This window comes from Natator depressus, chromosome 6, assembly GCF_965152275.1.
Source record: "Natator depressus isolate rNatDep1 chromosome 6, rNatDep2.hap1, whole genome shotgun sequence".
NCBI lineage: Eukaryota > Metazoa > Chordata > Testudines > Cheloniidae > Natator > Natator depressus.
The window spans coordinates 22,874,910-22,895,696 of NC_134239.1; the positions used below are offsets into that span (position 1 = coordinate 22,874,910).

The following is a 20,787-nucleotide window of genomic DNA, read 5'->3' on the forward strand; positions in this document are numbered from 1 at the left end:
ACAGGTACCACATGCTGGGAAGGGCGCAGTGAGAGAAGTATAGTCCTTCCTTTAGCTATAAGACTAAATTGATGTCTCTTCTGACAGCATCCAGAGGTTAAGGGGTGACTATCCTCCAGACTTGTGGTGGAAAGAGTCTGACCTAACACACACTCTAATAGCCAAGATTTATGTGAGAGTAACTGCTGAGGACCTAGTGTTCAGTCCTGCAAGCTGTTGAATATTCTGGCCCTGAGCCTGGAAAGCAGTTAAGTACATATGTTACATTAAGATGTGAATAGTCCCATTGACTTCAATAGAACTGCTCATGTACTCTTAAGTTGAGCGCCTGACTACGTGCTTTGCTGAATCAGGTGGAGGGTGCTCAGCACCTTGCAGGATCAAGGCTATAGACCTCTGTCCTGCCAATACTAACATGCATGCTCAACTTCACTTAAATTGTTAATTGGCTTTAGAGGGACAGCTCACAAGTTAAGCATGTAAGTGTGTGCAGGATCAGAGCTATAATCGCTGCTCCCTTTGCTTTAAACTAAGTCAGTGTTCTAAACTAAGTTCTAGCAAAAGTCATCTGCTACATTCCCTGAGGTAGGAAATACCCCCTACTATCACTGACCATGAAGAGGAATATCTGCTTTTACAAAATGACCTCTCTCTTCTTACGTAGTAAGGAATCTAGATACTATGTTGGAACTCAGAACTTCATACCCAGCCTCTTCCCTGTACACTAGTGTAGACAACTGTTCAAGAGAAGGAACAATTTCTTTTCAGTATTGACTGGTGTTTTAACTTTAACACCAGGAATAAGGAATTTCAAGTTAGTGGACACTAAAACCCTATCCAGCAACTGAAATTGGACTGGGGAGAGAAAGGGGACAACTAAATACAATTCTGTAATAATCATGAAACAACTTGACTACATTTCATAAAAAAAACTTTATTAAATACTGTTACTGGGTGAAAATTTCTTAAAAGTACTGAAGGAAAGGGAAAAGAGGGAAGGAAAACTGCCTACTTGACTGTCAGGCTGCTGCAAAAAAATCTTCCGTCCGCATTTTAATTAAATTCCAATACTGGACTGTAAGTGGATTTCATCTTTCAAATGCTTCCTTGGAACAGATTAGTGGCTGGAAAGTGAAATCCTTCATTGGCTGGTGTATGAATGGCTTGCATCTCTCTAACTCCTGAACAGTACAGTTGGAGGCTTGCTAGTGGTGCTTTTTTGGCCCATATGGTTGCAGTATGAAACCTTCCACCCACTGCTTATTTCTCTAGAGGGGCATAATTCAAGAGCTTCTCAATCAGATCCACATGGGCTAGCAGCATGCGACGGCAACAGTATCTCTTCAATCCTAGGGCGTCCAGGGCATCCCTGACGATGAACAAATGATACAGTGAAAAAGCATTCCTTAGAACAGTAGCACTGAAAATGGTCCTAAGCAACATACTTGAGACTTTAAACTAGAGTGACAAGAGAAACATAGGGGTAGTTGGCAGCTTTTAAGAACTCCTGCTTGGCCCTGGATGGGTATCTTTATTTCTGTTAATGTTCTTTTCCAGTGTTGCTGCTGAGCAGGATATGTAGCTGAAGCCTGCTCTTCCTGTCAGATTAAATCAACAAGGGGGTCCCACCCTTTCTGTGGAACTAAAGTTAAATACAGAATCAAACTGACATTGATATTTCCACCTTGTTCTTACAGGTGGTAAATCTGACTCTGCCTAATTCCCATAGGGACACAATTAACTGCTTCTGGAAATCCAAAAGCTCTATGTATAGTTCAGAAGGATTCTCTCCACTATGAAAGACAACGTCAAACTCAACCCATGACAAGTAAGCTGAATGCAAGTTTTTCCAGCTAGGAAACCTGTTTTTAGACTTCATGGTTGTGAACATGACTTTTAACTAAACCCATGCAGCCCGTTTAGGCCCCATTTACATTATTATAATGGAGAAAGGGGACTTGGTTTCACCATTGTTGCAACTGGTAGCATAGAGGGGGACCTACTCTGGTTTAAAAATCTGGATGACCAGAGATGACAGCCTGGTAACAGGATGCTGTTTTGAACCTTGTACTGTAACAGCATCCCCCACTACTGTGATAAGTCAAACTGTCCATGATTTTAAGCCAGTTACTTGAATATAGTTTGGTCACATCTATACTAACTAGGAACCCTGCTACTGTTAGAGTGGAAGAAAGGTCAAGTGTGTGGTTAAGGCACTTGAAAGATGTAGATTAGTTTTCCAGCTCAAACAAACAATCTGTCAGTTTCCTATCTGTAAAACTGGAGATAATGCTTGCCTACCTCTGAGATGTTTAAGGGTCAATACATTAAAATATGAGGCACTCCTATTGCAAAGATGAAGGCCAAAAGTTACCTGAAAAGAAGCATAGACGAGTCTGAAGCTATCTTTAATGGGTCACAAATGTGAACTACCTCTGTTCATAAATGGGATGCTTTAGTTGAACCAGATTTTCTAATAATTTAAGCATATGCAACTGCATGTGTGAATTGGGTAATAAGGCAAATGGCTCAGACAATACACACACTTAAAAGTGCCCTGTATTATTTTCCACCTTTTACCTACTCTTAAGCGATGCTAAATGTAATTACAAGTTTGGTCACTACCTGAACCATATTCTACCCTCACTCACTGTACACATCTCCCAGTGGATGTAGAGTAGCATCTGAACTTTGTAGCCCCAACCCATGGATCATAAATAAATGTAGTTCAGTTTTCTTCAAAACTGGTTTATCCTCGAAATATATGGACTGAATCCTAGTAATCTTTAGACTTGCATTATTCAGTGCTGTAATAATCCAGTATTTGATTCCCAAAATGAACTTAAAACAAAATTGTGACACTGTACAGGAGATTGAATGGGAAGAGCTGCTGTTCATGAACTTTGTAATCACTGAAAGAAGTCCAGGAAGCTTTTACATCAACTGTTTGGGTGGATGTGATAAGGACTAAACAATGTTCTCAGAATCACAAGTTCCAGAAATTCTATTAAGTCAGCTAGTCCTTCCACCTGTTGGCTTAGGATTGCTCCTACAGTTTTTGCTAGTACTTTATTCAATTTATTTTAAGGTTTTAAAGAGGGGGGCTTCAACAGCAAGTATGTTTTCCAGTGCAAAACAAGTATGTGCAGAAGTTACTCTTCAAGTAGTACATGAGACAGTTGTTATAGTAAATGCATATCTTTGTGATAAGGGCACAGGCAGTGTGGTTTTCATGACTAACGCATCACACTGCATCTTCATACTTTTACAAAGCAGAACACTTTTCAAATTGGAAGAGTTTAAGTCTGAGAAGTAACAGTTACTTTGGAAAATTCTGACCTCTCGAGTCATACTGTTCTGACAGTCAGAGCTGCAGAATACAAGAATGAGCTACAAGTTTAGAAATCGTATACACTGTATAGTTTCAGCTAAATCAGTACTCAGAAGCACCAGTTCCTTAGATGTTTCCCTCTCTTCAACCTTCCACAAACCTGTGCTTATAAGGAAGGAAAACATTTTTTTTAGTGAGACACTGCAGTTTGCCACTACACCAGGGGTGGGCAAGCTTCTTGGCCCATGGGTATGGATATTGTATGGTGGGCCATGAATGCTCATGAAATTGGGGTTGGGGTGCAGGAGGGGGTGAGGCCTCTGGCTGGGGGTGTGGGCTCTGGGGTTGGGCCAGAAATGAGGAGTTCAGGATGTGGGAGGGGGCTCCAGGCTGGGGCAGGGGGTTGGAGTGCAGAAGAGGGATCAGGACTGGGGCAGGGAGTTGTGGCATGGTAGGGGGTCAGGGGTGCAGGCTCCGGGTGGCGCTTACCTCAAGCAGCTCTTGGAAGCAGCAGCATGTCCACCCTCTGGCTCCTATGCGGAGGTGTGGCCAGGTGGTTCTGCATGCTGCCCCATCTGCAGGCGTCGCCCCTGCAGCTCCCATTAGCTGAAGTTCCTGGCCAATGGGAGCCGTGGGGGTGGCACTTGGGGCGAGGCAGCGTGCGGAGCCCCCTGGCTACCCCTAAACATAGGAGCTGGAGGGAGGACATGCTGCTGCTTCCGGGAGCCTCGGCACACGCGCTCAGAGCGGCCTCCAACCCCCCTGCCCCAGCTGGAGCGTAGGAGTAGGGCAAGCCCCAAACCCCGCTCCCCAGCAGGAGCTCGAGGACCAGATTAAACAGGTTGGAGGATTGGATGTGGCCCCTGGGCCGTAGTTTGCCCACCCCTGCACTACACATTGTTCCATTTTCCTCACTCATTTAAGTTACAATAAGTGATTTCCGTTGCATCTGACATTTATCTGCCCAGATGATTGTCAGAAGGCTGCATACCATTACCTAAAATTGTATGCAGTTTCATTGCTCATGGCACAGTAGAGAAGAGCTTGCAGAAACTCTCCTCACCTTAGGGGATATAGGAATCCATACAACGAAATGGTACAAAAAAAAAATCAATGTGCGCGCCTAGGGCATGCTCTATTTCAGGCTGCATTTATCATTTGAGCTTCTTTGTAACTCTAAAGCTATATCTATGCCACAGCTTATGTCAGCATAACTTATGTTGCTCAGGGGTGTGAATAAACCACTCCCCTGAGTGACATAAGCGCCGGTGTGGAAAGCACTATGGCAGCAGGAAAGCTGCTACCACCACTCATGAGGGCTGGAGTAGTTAAGTTGCATCAGTGCAGCTGTGCCACTGTAAGCTCTCTAGCGTAGCTGTAGCCCAAGTTTTAGTGCCAGAAGCCTTGCTTCTGATATTACAATGGTGTAACTCCACAAAGTTGAATTGCTCCCGATTTACACTAGTGAGCTCAGAACCAGGTCCACAATATGTCAAAAAAATCCTATCAAGTCTCAAATGTACATTTCTGCCACATACAAATAGTTCATGGCTTTGGCATTCCTCTAAGTAGAGTTACTTAAAGGAAAGACTGAAAAAACAAATACACTATCTAGGAACTGAATGGTCGTTAGCAAGCTGCCACTGAAAACAGCCATGATAAATAGCTATTAAAATGAGCATTACAAAAAAAATTCTTAGAACCCTGCTCTGTATTGTTACTATAAGCTATAATTAACTCTATACGATGAAGCTACAGCACAAATTGCCATAATTTCCTTCTTGGACCTGCAGTATCTGAGCTCAACAACATCCATTGGTGTGATCTTTCTGGAAGGGCACTTACAAGTACGCACTCCAGGACAGCAATGGGATTTAGGAAAAGTAGTGACTGGGCCTCACTGCACATTCATCTAACACAACTGACAAATGAGAAAAAATCTCAGTTGTGAGATAAGTCTTTTCTACAACCTTGGCAAGAAGCTCTGAAGAGGCTAAAGGGGTGGATTATGAATCCCCGTGTGTTTAAAGCGAGGCAAGGGAAGATTTTAGTTTTGTTTTTTTTAAAACTAATCTCAGCTTCATAGTCTGTCTGGTAAAGCTGGGAGTCTTAAGCCCCAAACCTCATAGAAAGCTGGATTTGTTATAAATTGCCTTAAAGGGAAACCGGCTGCAGAATAAACACTGCAAGTAGCAATACATAATGAATTGTCAAATGCACAATATATTATTTTTTCTGATCTACCAATTGTACATAACAGTTGGTAAAATATTACAAATGATTTATGTGATTTACTTTTAAATGACTTATGAAAGGAAAGCTTATTTCAACGCACAGTGTTATGCTTCCTAATGTTCAAGCAGACACTTAGGATCTGTCTGGTGCATAACTGAGATTTATAGTGTGACTTGAGAGAAGTCTCCAAGTTACAGGATAATTCTGGTTCTTGGGCAGCTCCAAGTAGCCTATGCTAAATGTGGAGTAGTGTTTTGGTTATCAACCAAATATTGAGGGACAATTATGTGATTAATCATTTCATCTGAAGGATAGAACATGCTCCCAAAAACCCCTCAGTCAGCTCTCAAAGATGACTAGCAAATTTGGGTGCCCAACCTGAGACACCTTAACAGGGACTTGACTTTCAGAAATTACGTGCTCTGGCACACAGCTCAAGTGGGTAGGTACCCAAAATTACTAGTTACTTTTGACAATCTTGGCCTCCACTTATAATCCCCTCCTCTTTCATTTATTTTCCAGTTGCAGTCCTGATGTAACAAACTGCTGGCAAAGTTGAATTCAGTTTATTTTTCACCCCTACAGTGTTCATCTAAGAGCATGGCTACACTAGCAAGTACACAGGGGCGCTAGTGGCTGTAAATGTAGCCGCTCTACGCCAACGAGAGAGAGCTCTTCCACTGGCTTAACTACTCCTGCCCCCGTGAGTGGCAGTAGCTGTGTCAGCAGGAGAAGCTCTCCCGCTGACATAGCGCTGTCCACACCAATGCTTATGTCAGTATAATTTATGTCGCTCAGGGGGTTGGTTTATTCACACCCTGAATACACTAAAGCTTATGTTGGCATAACTTAAGTCAGACAGCCTGAGATTGATTGGGTCTTTACTCAAGCCTCCGATCACCGCCACCTTTGGCGAGGTGATATAACGGCTTTTTTCTGCCTCTATGGTTGAAGGAACAGTGGTGTAGGCTTTGTGGTGAAGTCTCCCCCTTCAGCGATTAGAAAAAGCGCTGGACAGAAAGGGTAGTTTTTCTAAGTTGCTGAACACTTACTGGCTTCAATAAGAGATGTGAATGCCCAGTATCCCTGAAAAATCAAGTGGTGGGTGCCCTTGTTCAGTTTACAGACAAGAGGTAGACGGTAGGAGTTTTCACCAGCCCTATACCCCTGCGGGAAACTTAACAGGCAGCGAAAGCAGTCAAGTGGCAAACTAGGGCCTGTGAATATTTACACACATACTTAACTTACGGCACTACCCCAGCGAAGTCAAAGCATGAACACTGAGGACCTGTCTACACTACAAAATTAGGTCAACCTACAGCCACCGCAGGAATTAAATCGGCTCTTGGTGTCCACGCTACCCTCCTCCTGCCAGTGGTGCACATCCTCACCGGGAGCGCTTACTCAGACTGCAGTGGGGCACTGACAGCTGGAGCAAGGGGCATTGTGTGCCCAGGGTGGGGATCAATTTCACAGCAGGGAGCTTACCAGAAGCGAACTGACATTCTTATCAGTTTCACGGCTGCTATTTCACATTTCTTCTCCAGCTCCCATTGAGACCAATGCCCTGCTGACAGTGCTGGGGGCGCGGGAAGAGCTGTGAACCTGGTGGCCGACTGTCAGTGATGGGGCCGGATCTCCAGTGCCTATATAGACACTGGGCTACCCTAACTTCATTGACCTAAGCACTACATCTCTCATGAAGGTGGCGTTATTAAGTCTATGTAGTGGGCAATTTACATCAGCGGGAGCACCATTGTAGTGTAGACAAAGACAGAGTTAGGTCAACGTAAGATGTCTTACATCAATCTACCCCTGTAGCATAGGCCAGGTCTGGCTAAGTCTTTGCAAGATCAGGGCCAAGGAGCATAAAGAAATACTTACCCTTCTGTGTACTCTGCTTGCAGAAGGCCAAGATATGCCTCCCACTTATTTCCAACTATTTTGCCGCAGGTGAAGCATCTGACCGGGATAATCATTTTCTTGCAGTAACTGTCAAAACATTAACCAAATAACGCGCTTACTGCTTGCGTTTACATGTCGGAATGCATTTGATGCATCTATAAAATATCACAATGGAAGTTCTTCACATAGGGCAAAAGGGAGGTGGGAACTCCAGGACTGCACCACAGCTGGAAGGGTCAGCTCCACCACCCAAGTATAAACATTCTCCTTTTGTTTATTTTAATGATACTACTGGATTGATTAACCTATTATTAGTATAGAGCAGCTGTACATTAGCCTTTCAGTTCAGACACTTATGTTTTGTTGCTTAGAAGTTTCAGTCCACAAGCAGTTTTAACACAACCCCCCTGAGGCTATGTCTGCACTTACCACTGCGTGCAGAGTACAGGCATTACACATCTAGCTCCGCACCGCCGTGAAAAGCAGGCTGTATCCCCATTCCTCACTGTGGTATGTATGTATGTATGTACGTACACAGCGCAGTGAAAGGCTCTGGCAGCTTCCCCGCTGCTGGAACGTTTTCCTATTGCGGGAGAGGAAAGGCTCTGGCAGCGGGATGGTAAAAAGAGCTCTTTTTACTTGCTAAAAAGAGCCATGTAGGAGACACTATGGGGCGCCTAAAGAGCCTCTGTGGGGCCCTTTAGGGTACATCTACAATGCCCACGTTACAGTGTGGCCACAGCAATGCTGTGACATGGGCAGCGTAGGGTATGTCTATGCTACCCACGTTACAGCGCGGCCACCGAAGCGCTGTGACCGCTTTATCGCCAGGGGAGAGCTCTCCCGGCGGTAAACCCCCCCCCCCACTCCTAACGAGCAGTGGTAATTTTATAGCTGGGATAAAGTGCTGTCTTTACTGGCGCTTTTCAGCGCTAAAACCTTTGTTTCACACCCCTGAACGTCTAAAGTTTAAGCGCTGAAAGTGGCATTGTAGACACAGCCGTACTCGTTTAAGCAGTTTACACCGGTGGTAGCTAGGGTGTCTTGCTCGACATACCTTGGATTAGAAATTTAAAAAAAAAGGGGGGGGGGCGCACGCGCAGCAGCTGAGTGGATCAAGTGCCACTGAACAGCAGCTCGGCGCTGCAGCCGTGTTAGACCCAAGGGCGGGAGGCAGCTGCTGGGGGGCTGGTTTGTTCAGAAACAAGGTGGTTCACTGTGGGGGCCTGGGCTGCGGCGACGGGGGGAGGTGCTATTTCACTGGGCGGGGGGTGAAGCCCAGGCACGGGTTACCTAGGGAGGTGGGGGAATCTCCATCCTGAGAGGTTTTTAGGGCCCGGCTTAGCTGGGATGATTTAGCTGGGGCTGCTCCTGCTTTGAGCAGGGGGTTGCACTCGGGGTCGCTCCCAACCCTGATCTTCTCGGATTCCGCGGGACCCCCGGGCCCTTGAGCTCCGCGCCACTTCCGGACAGCGCCTGGGCCCCCTCCCCGGCCGCGCACGGGGGCCGGGCCCCGCCTTACACTCACCACGCGGATGCGCTGGCCCAGGACCGTCTCCCCGCCCCGCCGGGCGCGCTCGCTGCAGGCGGGGGGAGGGGGGCACTCGGGGCTCCCTGACCAAGCACTGGGCGAACTGCGCGCGGGAAGCCGCGGGGCGGCTACGGGTCGCGCGAAGCCGGGGCGGGGGGAGACCCCGGTGGGTGTCTCCAAGGAAGAGGCGGGGGCTCCGGGCAGGGGAACCGCTGCTGGGAAGGGGGCGGTGACTGAAAGAGGGTCGGGGTCGGGGTCGGGGCAGGGGCCCGTTGGGGCTCTCACTCGCTCACAGCCCCTCTCCTCCCCGAGTCACTGGTTCCCGTTACCTCAGCAGGGCCTGCACCGCGCCCGGTAGCTTCACCCCGCACGCGCCGCTACCGCTGCTCCAACGGCAGTTGCACCTCTCCGTCGGCGATACCACTATACCTGATTTGGCGGGGGGAGCGGAGCAGACACAAGGCGCAATGCAACCGGTGATAATAGCGATTTACGGCATAGCGCGCGCGGGGAAATAAACAATTCAGCCCCACCCCCGGCTTCAGGATGGTACATCCCAAACCGACGGCGTCTCGGTTGGCTCAAGAAAGCCTCGTTCAGGGTGGGTTCGCGATTCGCGTGCGCTGAGTGACAGTTGGTGCTCTCGGAGCGTAGAGCGCCCAGCAGCAGCAGCAGCAGCAGCAGCTGGAGCAGGGGAGCTCAGAGGCTGGAGGCAGCTGCAGTGGCGGTGCAGTGTCAGGTACCTCTCTTCACTCCTAATGATTCCCAGGCGCTCTCTGCAGACACTTGTTGCTTGGGCTTTAATAGCGGGATTTAAAAGAAGTCCGATTTCACTCCCCCCCCTCATCTCCCACCCCAGCTAGTGCTTGGGTTTGTGCATGAGTGGATAGTGCAACTGGTGGCTGCAGCTCAGCACCAACAAGTTGTGCTTGCTGCGGGGGGAGCAGGGGGGAGAGGCAGAGCTGAAGAGGGGCTTCTCTCGGTTGCTTGAGGGCATTCACCACCTACTGTTGTTTGGGGGGGGGGGTGAGGTAGGGCAGGGCACGGGGCGTTTCTGTTCTGGGCACCGCTAGTTGTGGATTCCTTTTTTGCAATGCAAGAAATGCCCCTAGAGCTCCGTAGTGGTTTGCAAAGACATGCCCCCAAGGCTGCTTGGAAGCCGTAATGACCAGCTGAGATTTAGAAACAAGCAAACAAACAAACAAAAAAACACCCCAGAGTGCAAAATCCCGTATCCGAACGTGGAGAGACTTAAAAAATACCCACACAAAAACTGCCCTTGGAAATTAATCCGATCTGATTTCACAATGCTGTCTGGTACTTGATTAATATAGTGCTTTTGATTCGAAAGGGAGGGAGTCTCTATCCAAGTGCGTGAGACTTGATAGAGCTGATATTTGATGTCGTACAAAAAACTTATTCTGTACAAATACAAATCTCTCACGCTGAAGAAACCATCTCAAAGGTCAATGGAGGTGGGCCCCAAGGCACCCTACGTTTGCAGGAAGGGAATTCGGATGTACTGCTATGTATTTTAATAATTTTTCTATGAAATGTGACGTTTCTGAATTTGGTTGCCTGCAAACAATTGTGGAGGTATTTGCACAAAAAAGGTCACATACTCTGCCAATTTAAAAACAGACATCAATTATTGTTTGCAAGCAAATGTATTTATCTGTTACTAATAGCACATAAAAGTTTTAAAAGAGAAATCATTTAAAAAATCCAAGTTACTTGTCATTCTTTTTTAGTTTTTACACTTCTCTCCACTTGTGTGAAGAAAATCACTGTGGTTTGTTTTACTCTTGTTTATTGTCAGTTTCACTTCCCTGTTCTCCGTGGTGAATTTCTCATACAGCAGGGGCATGTTTACTGGTTTAAAACAACTGATTTCATTGAAATTAAAACAAAATGGGGAGAGTTCTAATTATTTTAGATTGGTAAGAGAGTTTATTTTTACATAATCTAAACTAGAGCCAAATTAAACTTGAAAATGGCCCTGTAAGGGACAGATGTTAATGTGACTCATGTTGTTAATGTAAATTTAAAAGACAATGTGTGGCCAAAGCAAGAATGTTCCAATTTAACATTGGCACTACTCACCAGTGTTGGCTCATTTCCTTTGTGCCAAGGCAGCACAGCTCCATCATGCACTGTTAGAAAGGCGTTGCAATATCTAGGGAGAAGGGCAGGGAAAGAAAGGGTCATGCCCCACTGAGAAGGAGTTCAGGGGTTGCTGTAAACAAGGTGACAAATGATCTCATTGCATACCCCAAAAACTAAGAGACTTTTGGTAATGTGTAAAAATGCATCTTAAATTGTTTTGTTGTTGTTGTTGTTAGAGGTATTTCATTAGACTAAGTTAAAGATGTGAGGAAGTGTATGTGCTTAAAAAATGTAAACAGGTGTGGCTGCTACCAGCTTTGGGGGCACATCTAGTTGTTTTGGGGGGTGAGGATCGTAGGATAGAGAATCAGTCTGACTCTGGACAATTCTTATTGTTCACTTGTTACAACATTAACATTATGCTAATTTTCTTTATTTAAAGTGGTAATTTTCTGAAGTATCTGAGATTTGATACAATTGTAAGCAGAGGAATAGTCCCGCTATTGTGGGGAACTTTCCTGGCTTCTGCACTACCCCGGTGAAGTGGGCGAAGTGGGCTAGCGAAAGGATCTGAGTCCTCACTCCCACTTCCTTTACCCAGTGGCCTCCCTGCCCTTGAGGACTTCCCTTCCACTCTCCTGTCTGGCAGAGTCCTCATAACCCCAACAAGGCTGGGCCCAGGATTCCTGGGGGGCTCGACCCCCAACCCTGCTGTGGTCACCTAGGACAGGGGCTAGGGTGTCCCCACTCCGGGGTACTCTCTCTGCACTGAGCACTTCTCTGACCCACTGACCATTACATACAATTTAAAGTAAATGCAAGTTATTTAATAAACAATTAATTTTAAAAAGAATAAGGAAAAATGGGAAAGGTTAAAGGAAACACATCAACCCGCTCTGTGGCAGGGACCACCACAAACAGTGTCTCTGGAATGTCTGGGCCGTTCACAGTCTGTTCCTTGTAAGTCCCAGGCCTTCTTCTCAGGCCCTGGCTGTGCTGCAGGGATGCTGTGGGTTGGACACTTGCTCTGGTAGCGGCCACATGCTCTCAGGCTCTAAGTGGTAGGACCCTTCTTCCCAGTGTCGCCCCTGCCCTGTCCGGGTTACGATCCAAGTCTGGCCTGCAGATCCTCTTGGCTGAGGTGTCTGCCTGTGCTGGGCCCGCTGCCCAGGATCCCCCTCACTCTCCCCAGCTGCTCACTGCACCCAGCTCCGGACGGCTCCAGCCCCAGCTCCACCGCTCTGTCTCAGCGCTGCTGCTGCTCTGCCTCCAGCTCCCTGGGCTGCCTCTTTGGCCCCTCTGCCTCTGGTTGCTACAGCTCTGCTCCCAGGACAGGTCTGCTCTGCAGGCTGCTTCTGGGACTCTGCTCCCAGCACTGACCTGCTTCCTGGGCTGCTTTTCTGGCCCCTCTGGCTCTGGTTGCTGCACCTCTCCTCCCAGGGCAAGTCTGCTCTCTCTGGGCTGTGCCTCTGGTTTTGGGGCTGCAGCTCTGCTCCCAGGACAGGGTCTGCTCTCTCTGGATCTGGCACAGCTCTGCTCCCCAGCTCAGCTTGTGCCCCTGCTTTCTCCTTAGCTTGGCCCCACTCTGTCTGACCCAGGCAATTCCAGCTCACACAGAGGACATCCCTGGCCTCCTGACTCCCTGATGAGCCTGCCCGCCCTGTCATTCAGGCTGACCTGGAGCATTGGCCTCTCCCCATTGTTCCTGGGGACTATCAGTCTCAGGGTCCTGATTTCCCATCGACCCTTCCCCTTTGAGTACTGGGAGCTAGCAACTAAAACACTCCCACTGAATGTTAGTAAGGGGCAACAGTCCCTTTACACAATGCAAAGCGTGGAGCCATTACTGCCCGGCATATAAATAATTGTCTTAATGCACAGCTTATATTAATACATCTTACATGACTCTTATTTTGAAAACACAGATTATTGACCATATGCACAGAAACTCCAGACCCAGTTTGAACTGTAGAAGAGCAAATACTTCCATTATAACAAATGAGGTTTGGGATTATAAAACCACTTATAAACAATTCTAAGCACCAACGAAACGATTATGATTTTTGCAGTCCCAGGAACAATAATTATCTTTAGCTGTGAACAGAATGAATTGACTTGGCATCAATGGCAGATGAACTGCTGTGAGTCGTAGATTCTGAGGCCAATGAGAACTGTGTGCGTGTTCATTATTTATTTTTCTCCTTTGATTTTTTTTTTTTTTTTTTTTTGGTGAACTTTGAGATTGTGATTTGATACCTGTTCAGGACTGGGGCTCTACAGGAATTCTCTCGCTGAACTGCGAAGTGAAGTGTTTGTATTTGCAGGCAGAAAGTAGGAAGTGAGAGTGAGAAAGGGAGGTGCTGTTGCTGGGGGTTCGTGACAGAGAGGTAACCCTACAGGTAGGTCAGGGCTTTGCTGTTAAGTTGTGGAAATGTGTTTATTAATTTTAAGGAAGACAAAACTGAATTTTAACCTGACAGCAACTTTCAGACCTAAATTCTCAGACATTTCTTCATTTGTATCTTCATCAAGAATACATTACTATGCTCTAGACATGGTATTAATTTTAACATCTGATCTGTCCTGTGTACACAGCCTACCCTGGCTGGGTGAGTGGCTTAATGATCTAATAGATTTCATGTCCTTTTTTGATCCTGTGAAATTTAAGGATTGTTATGTTCTGGGAACTGCAGAGATTGTTACATCTGAGAACATTTTATGCTGCCTGTTGTGTATCCTGTTGTTCTGAGCGTATTTTCCTGCCAAGCCACAATGGGCTGTTTAAACCATTTGTGTGTTTTAAGAAGCAGAGTCAGTAATTTATGAACCTTGGCACATTCTTATTAGGGTGATTCCTTGCTACTTTATTGGGTGGATAGCTGCATCCCATGGGATTTCCAGCTTCCAGCTCCTCTACACGTAAATGTTTTATATGTTCTAATACCAACCCATGCTCTTTGGCACTAAATTGAATTGGGTCCTACTTGTAAAATATCTCCTTTTGCAAGTATTGGAGTTCTCTATGCCCCTAGAAGTGTGTAGTTATATCTCACACGCCAAGAAGTTTTCACACTATACCATTCCCCAGGCCTTCCACCACTTTCAGTAAGTGGCAGCCCCCTGATCTTTGTGTCTTTGAACAGTTATTAGAGGTTGCAGGATGCTTTATATGGCTCACAGCTAATGACCCTATCAGAGTGCTCCTCAACAATGAGCATAAGAGGGTCGTCTAGAACAGAGGTGGGCAAACTGCGGCCCGTGGGCCACATCCGGCCCACTGGACCCTCCTGCCCGGCCCCTGAGCTCCTGGCCTGGGAGGCTTGCCCCGGCCCCTCCTCTGCTGTTCCCCCTCCCCCGCAGCCTCAGCTCACTGTGCTGCCGGCGCAATGCTCTGGGCAGCGGGGCTGTGAGCTCCTGGGGCAGTGCAGCTGCAGAGCCGTGGCCTGACCCGGTGCTCTTTGCTGCGCAGTGCATGGCTCACTCCAGTTGGGCGGCGCGGCTGCCTGTCCTGGTGCAGCCGCGCTGCCAGCCACCGGTGCTCCAGGCAGCACAGTAAGGGAGCAGGGAGCAGGGGGGTTTGAATAGAGGGCAGGGGAATTTGGGGTTGTGGTCAGGGGACGTAGGTGTGGATGGGGTTGGGGCGGTCAGAGGGCGGGGAACAGGGGGGTTGAATGGGGGCAGTCAGGGGCGAGGGTTCCGGGGGGGTATTCAGGGGACAGGGAGAAGGGGGGGGTGAATGGGGCAGGGGTCCCTGGGGGGCAGTCAGGAAGGAGAGGGGGGGTTGGATGGGGCGGCGGGGGGCAGTCAGGGGTGGGGGTTCCAGGGGCGGTCGGGGACAGAGAGCGGGGGGAGGGGGTGGATGGGGCAGGAGTCCGGGGGGGGGGGGGTGTCAGGGAGATCGGGGGCCAGGCCACACCATGCCAGGCTGTTTGGGGAGGCACAGCCTCCCCTAACCGGCCCTCCATACAATTTCCAAAACCTGATGCGGCCCTCAGGCCAAAAAGTTTGCCCGCCCCTGGTCTAGAACTAATGGAATTGGAACAGGTAGGGGGATTGTGGACTAGTTTCTTATTTTTGTTTGATTCGATAAGTTGCTTCGCTATGATGAGTAACAAAGTGTGACACCAGACCCTCCCCCTAAACACATTTTTGGAGGGGCATCTCTTAAAGCAAACTTTGCCATTAGTGCTGCTTTGTTGTGAAATTGCAGCCACCTGTATAACGCACTCTCCGATTAATGCACTAGACGCTAGGTACTTATAGATTCTCTTTGATGCTGGCATAGCTTTCGAAGGCTGCTTGTACTTACCTTGGCGCCAACACTGTAGGGGTTGAACACATCTTGAGGACTTGGGATGGATGTAGACCTGCAAAGTACAGCTAGGCTTAGGGTATAAAACAATCATAGCGATGAATATTTATATCGTACATGTTTGTTTAAAAGGCAGATGCTCCTTCCTACTCTTTTGCATAAAGTACTTTCTGTGGAATACTGTAGTCTGTTGTTTCAGCAGCCGCTCCATTGCCCTGGGGCACCTTTGCCTCTCAAGTAAGAGGGTTAAGAATATTCAGCCAATTAAGTGACCTGCCTGGCTGAACCATCCCCAAAGTGTTTTTATAATGTGTGAGGGCAAGTGACTTTCTGCATCTAGCCATGTTGAAAGGCTGCGTCTCCTGTGACCTTCTCCTTTTGTAGTTTGTACTGCAGAATGGTGGCTTGATAGATGTGTGCTCCGCCTGCAGGTAAAGCTGAGAAACTGAAGGCATGTGTTGGAGGCTTCCTTTTCATAATCCCCTGAGGAGGGAGGGAGGGAGGGAGGGTGTGTGTGTGTGAGAGAGATTGTACTCTCTCTTGCAGGTAGAAACTGATTCTCTGCTGCATCGCATGTTGTGTGAACATTTACACCTGTGCAGGAGGTTGTATTTCTGAATTTACATTTATTTAACTCGGGGTAAATGACCACAAAAGGTGCAGAGCAGTGGTGAATACAGCCTGTTGTGACCTGATTTGCCCAGGCGTGGGAAGCTCTGATTGTATCTCCATCACAACCCACGTTTGGTGAAAGGCAAAAGGAGTCTTTTTTGTAAGTGTTCCTTTGAGAGAGGTAAAATTTTAGACCTGTTAATCTTGACCGGTACCCTTTTTAAAACCTGTAGACATTTGGCCCCTTGTCTAGTTAGAAGCAGAAGCTCCACTTCCTGCTTTCTCCGTTGGTCCTTCAGAGAAGAAATATCTTTATTGAGGTGCTCGGTCCATCTCAGGGAGAGTTGGTTCATCAGAAGTCTCAATCTGATGCCTTAAACACTGGTGGTATCCTCTCAGTGCCACGCTACTGACCCTTACATGAATCAAGGACAGTGAAAAATCTTAAAGGAAAAAAGTGTGGATTTTAGGAATCAGAGTGAATGGGAAGATTTTATGGATCAGAAGTTGAGGACAGAGTGGTTGAGGGGAGAAAAGGAATTGCTGGTTTCTTCTTTCACTCTCCCACCTCCGATTTAAGCAAGTTGATCTTGCATGTCCACACTACGCTCATTGTGTCGGTGGAGCGCATCCTCACTAGCAGGGCTTGTATTGATGCATGGAGCACTGCACTGTGGGTAGCTATACCATAGTGCACATAGCCAAGTGGAATTTTGGGTTGGGCTTGCAATGCCTTATGGGACCAAAACATTGGCGCAGGTGGTTATGGGAACATGGTGTTAACCTCCCATGATGCACTTACCTCCCTCCCTGAAATCAACAACAAACAAACCAAGCCTTTTTCGCGTCTTTTTTCGTAAGCCTGGGTTACCCGTGCAGATGCCATAGCACAAGAAGCATGGACCCCGCTCAGCTGTACACTGTTGTTGTGAGCATTACAAACAACTTGCGCCTTATCCTGCAGTATTTACGCAGCTGATACATGAGCCGCCGCACAGAACAATGTGATGCTACGCAAGCAGCCCTGCTGGAAGACCTAGAGCAGAGCAATTCACAGTTGTTGACGGCCCCTTGACATGGTTCAGCACAGTTTCTAGGCCCGGGAAACCAACACTGACTGGTGGGACTGCATCATTATGCAGCTATGGGATGACGAGCAGTGGCTGCAGAACTTTCGAATGCGTAAGGCCAGTTTCCAGGAACTGTATGAAGAGCTTTCCCCAGCCCTGAAGCGCAGCAATACTAAAATGAGAACTGCTCTGACAGTGGAGAAGTGAGTGGCAATAGCTGTGTGGAAGCTTGCAACGCCTGACTGCTACGGGTCAGTGGGGCATCAATTTGGAGTGGGCAAATCTACCATGGGATCTGTTGTGATCCAAGTTTGCACGGCCATTAACAGACTTCTGCTAAGAAGGGTAGTGACTCTGGGTAACGTGCAGGACATAGTGGATGGTTTTGGCACGATGGGGTTCCCTAACTGCGGTGGGGCTATAGATAGAAGGCATATCCCTATCTTGGCAGCAGACCACCTTGCCAAAGAGTAAATAAACTGAAAGGGGTACTTCTCAATGGTGTTACAAGCGCTGGTGGATCATCGGGGCCATTTCACCGACATCGGTGTGGGATGGTCGGAATGGGTGCATGATGTGTGCATCTTTAGGAACACAGGTCTGTTCAGAAAGCTGCAAGCAGGGACTTTCTTTCCAGACTGCAAAATAACCATTGGTGATGTTGAAATGCCAATTGTGATCCTGGGAGACCCAGCCAACCCCTTGCTCTCATGGTTCACAAAGTCATACCACGGCAGCCTGGACTGGTTCAACCACGGGCTGAGCAAGTGCAGAATGGTGGTGGAATGTGCCTTTGGATGTTTAAAAGGTCGCTGACGATGTTTGTGTACAGGTTAGACCTCAGTGAAAGCAATATCCTCTCCACATTGTTATTGCTGCCTGCTTTGTGTTCCATAGTATCAGTGAACAAAGGGAGAAAAGTTTCTGCTGGGGTGGAGGATTGAAGCAGATCGTCTGGCAGCCAATTTTGAGCAGCCAGGCATCAAGGCAATAAGAAGAGCACATTGAGGGGCTCTGCGGAGGCTTTGAAAGCCAGTTTCAGCAATGAGCCAGAGTAATGTGACACTTATCTATGGTGTTCCTTACCAAACTGTCCCCTCCATTGCATTTTCTCCGCCTGTAAACTCCACCCACACCAACCAAACCTTTTCTCCTCAATCCGTTAAGTTTTCTATGCACACAAACACACCGAGACAGCAAAGAAAAGTAAGATAACACTGTGTGGGGGGGGAGAAACAAAGAAAGCTTGCTTACTGATGCACTGCAATAACACTCAAAGATGTGGGAATGGGCACCTTCTGGTGCTTGTACAACATCCCTGGTGTTGAGTGCAAGGGATACCGAACTCCCGCCCTGCCCTACCTCATAGGATGTTTGGGGAAGGAGGATGTAGAACTGGGCAAAGATGGCTACAGAGGGACTCTAGTGGACAAAATAAGGCAGCCCTTCTCAGAAATCTTCTGCAAAGGATTGCAGAATACCTCCATGAAAGCTTCCTAGAGATCTCCCTGGAGGATCCCCATGCACATAAATAGTCTTTTTCAGAGAGCACCCTCTGTGTAGCTGGAGTGGCCACCAATACCCACTACACCTACTTTTTTTGTTCAGAAAAATAATAGAAGGGACTTGGTAGTGTAGACAGCTACATTATTAGATCGACTTAACGTGGCTTATATCGACCTAAGTTTGCAGTGTAGACCAGTCTCTCCCTACAAAGGATTTACCTTTGGTTTCCACTAGTCCTCATGTACCACACAGTAGTGCCTGTCACTCACTGACATTCCATCCAAGCAGGGATGCATTCCGTCCAGTGCATTGCATGTGACTTCTTCTGCAACTAGTCACACTGCTTTGGAAGGGGCCAGAAGGGTTTCTGCACAGTAAGTACCTTCCCCGAAAAGGGGTAAGAGTACTATTCTTTTTTCCTCCTCCTAAGCACTCTGCCCTCTTCTGGTTAAGGGGCAAAGGGCTGAGCTGAAATCTTGACTGGCTGCCCTTTACATCAATGGCTGAGTGGGAAAATTGCCCTTTTTGCCCTCATTTGATGTACCTTCTGCATCCGACAATGGAGAGGTGGCTGAAGGTCAGAACAAAAGAAAGGGACGATGATAGGATGAATGAATGGTCTACTCTGCCGGGCTGCTCAATGCATTGCATTGTTTAACAGCTCCATCAGCCCCGCAAGTGCTGTTTAATAGCTGTCCAGGCCCCTGGATTTAGTGAAACAAATTCAGAAGCTGCTGAACCGGTAGAAATGAAGGGAAATATGACTCTAAGCTAGGGAATGTAACTGCAGATTTCACAGTGATACAGAAAAGCCTGATACTGCTGATTTCATTAAAAGCAACATTTGCAGCTTCAAAGCAGGGTTTAATACTTAGTGTATTTTTAAAAAATATGTTGACCTTATCTGGTAAGACTGTAATATTTGTTGCAATGAAGAGCAGCTGCTGAGTAAATACGTATAATATCCATTGCCAATTCTGAAAGCTTTGCCGAGACCTTGACTTGTTTGAAGTGGGGCTGCTATTAAAGGCAGGTGGCAGGCTGTTTATTCTACACCTTGCTAATTGCATTTTTTTCCCAGTGTAATTGGCTTCCTAATGGGGGCGGAATGAACTCAGTTTTGCACCCATAGACTTCATTAGTGACGACCGATGGAAAGGATTCAAAGAGTTGCTTTCTATTATCGGCATAACGTCCTTTTATATACAAATATATGTTGAGTAGCAGATGTTTCTTAAAATCCCCAGTTTTTAGGAAAATAAAATGTGTGACAGTCCCACCAACACATCCCAAATACATATACAGTATTTCACCGTAATACTGTGTAAAACATTGTGCTGGATGTAAAGTTTGTTCTATTGTTCATGTAAAGATTTATTTTATTTTTAGATTGTAATCTCTTTGGGGCAGGGACTGTGTCTTTTTTTATTTTTATTTTTTGTCATGTTAGTACAGCACCTAGCACAATGGGGTTCTGGTTTATGACTGTGCCTTCTACGTGCTACTGCAATACAAATAATTAATACTAATTGTTCATGTTTTAAAAGATCCCTTTGGAAAGTGGCAAGAATTGCTGCATTTCTTGTCTATCTAGTCAATCTGTGGAGACAAGGGTTCTGATTTGGGGCAGGAACAGAGGTGGGGAACAAAAGTGGCATTTAGCTGTGTTCTGTGGCAAGTTGTCGCCTCTGATGTAAGTCCGAGCTGCCTGAGGGCTGCTGTAATTTGACTTGCTTCCCCAGGCCCACAGTGGGTCTTGGCCCTGGAAGTAGAGAGTAGCTATAGAGCAGTATACTCTGCCCATGCCCCTCCCCAATATATCCCCTCTGCTGGGAGCAGAGCCCTTATGCCAGCTTTATTCTGCCTGGGAACACCTTTTGCACAGGGAGCATTCTCAAGGGGAACTTTCCATTCATTTTAATAAGACCTTTTTTTATTTTGACAGTGTCGTAAAGGGGCCTTAGCATAACTGAGAATCAAGAGTTGTCCATTGGACATCTGACATCATAAAGAAGTTTGTCTCACAGAAACTATTGTTGTATTGTGAAGGGGCACCTGCAAAAATTGCCATAGGTAGAATGAGTGTGAGTGTATGTAATATATATAATTCTAGACCTGCCTTTCCCTGCAATGGTCTGTCACTTCTCACAGAAGAAGTGAGATGGGAAAGGACACAAAC

General features: G+C 47.1%; 2 protein-coding genes across 10 annotated transcripts in view; one reads left to right on the forward strand and one right to left on the reverse strand.

The window, feature by feature from the left end:
- Positions 1-948: 948 nt before the first annotated feature.
- POLR2L (RNA polymerase II, I and III subunit L) lies at positions 949-9,541 on the reverse strand. Of its 3 annotated transcripts, XM_074954804.1 has the most exons (4): positions 9,332-9,541; positions 7,901-8,054; positions 7,451-7,558; positions 949-1,369 (listed from the first exon to the last, which is right to left on the reverse strand). In XM_074954804.1, exons 2-4 carry the CDS (start codon positions 7,921-7,923, stop codon positions 1,261-1,263), a joined length of 240 nt encoding a protein of 79 aa, XP_074810905.1. In that variant the 5' UTR covers positions 7,924-8,054; positions 9,332-9,541; the 3' UTR covers positions 949-1,260. The 3 variants fall into 3 exon arrangements, with proteins under 3 accessions (XP_074810905.1, XP_074810906.1, XP_074810907.1); XM_074954805.1 differs by lacking the exon at positions 7,901-8,054 and having other exon boundaries at positions 9,332-9,530; XM_074954806.1 differs by lacking the exons at positions 7,901-8,054; positions 9,332-9,541 and adding an exon at positions 9,000-9,128.
- TSPAN4 (tetraspanin 4) overlaps positions 9,432-20,787 on the forward strand; it is a 652,187-nt gene continuing 640,831 nt past the window's right edge. For 4 of the 7 annotated variants that reach the window (XM_074954799.1, XM_074954801.1, XM_074954800.1 and 1 more), the window contains exon 1: positions 9,435-9,741. The gene's annotated coding sequence lies outside the window, so the exon portion shown is untranslated. Of the gene's footprint in view, positions 9,742-20,787 lie in introns of all 7 variants that reach the window. The other 3 variants (XM_074954795.1, XM_074954794.1, XM_074954797.1) reach the window with 1 other exon arrangement.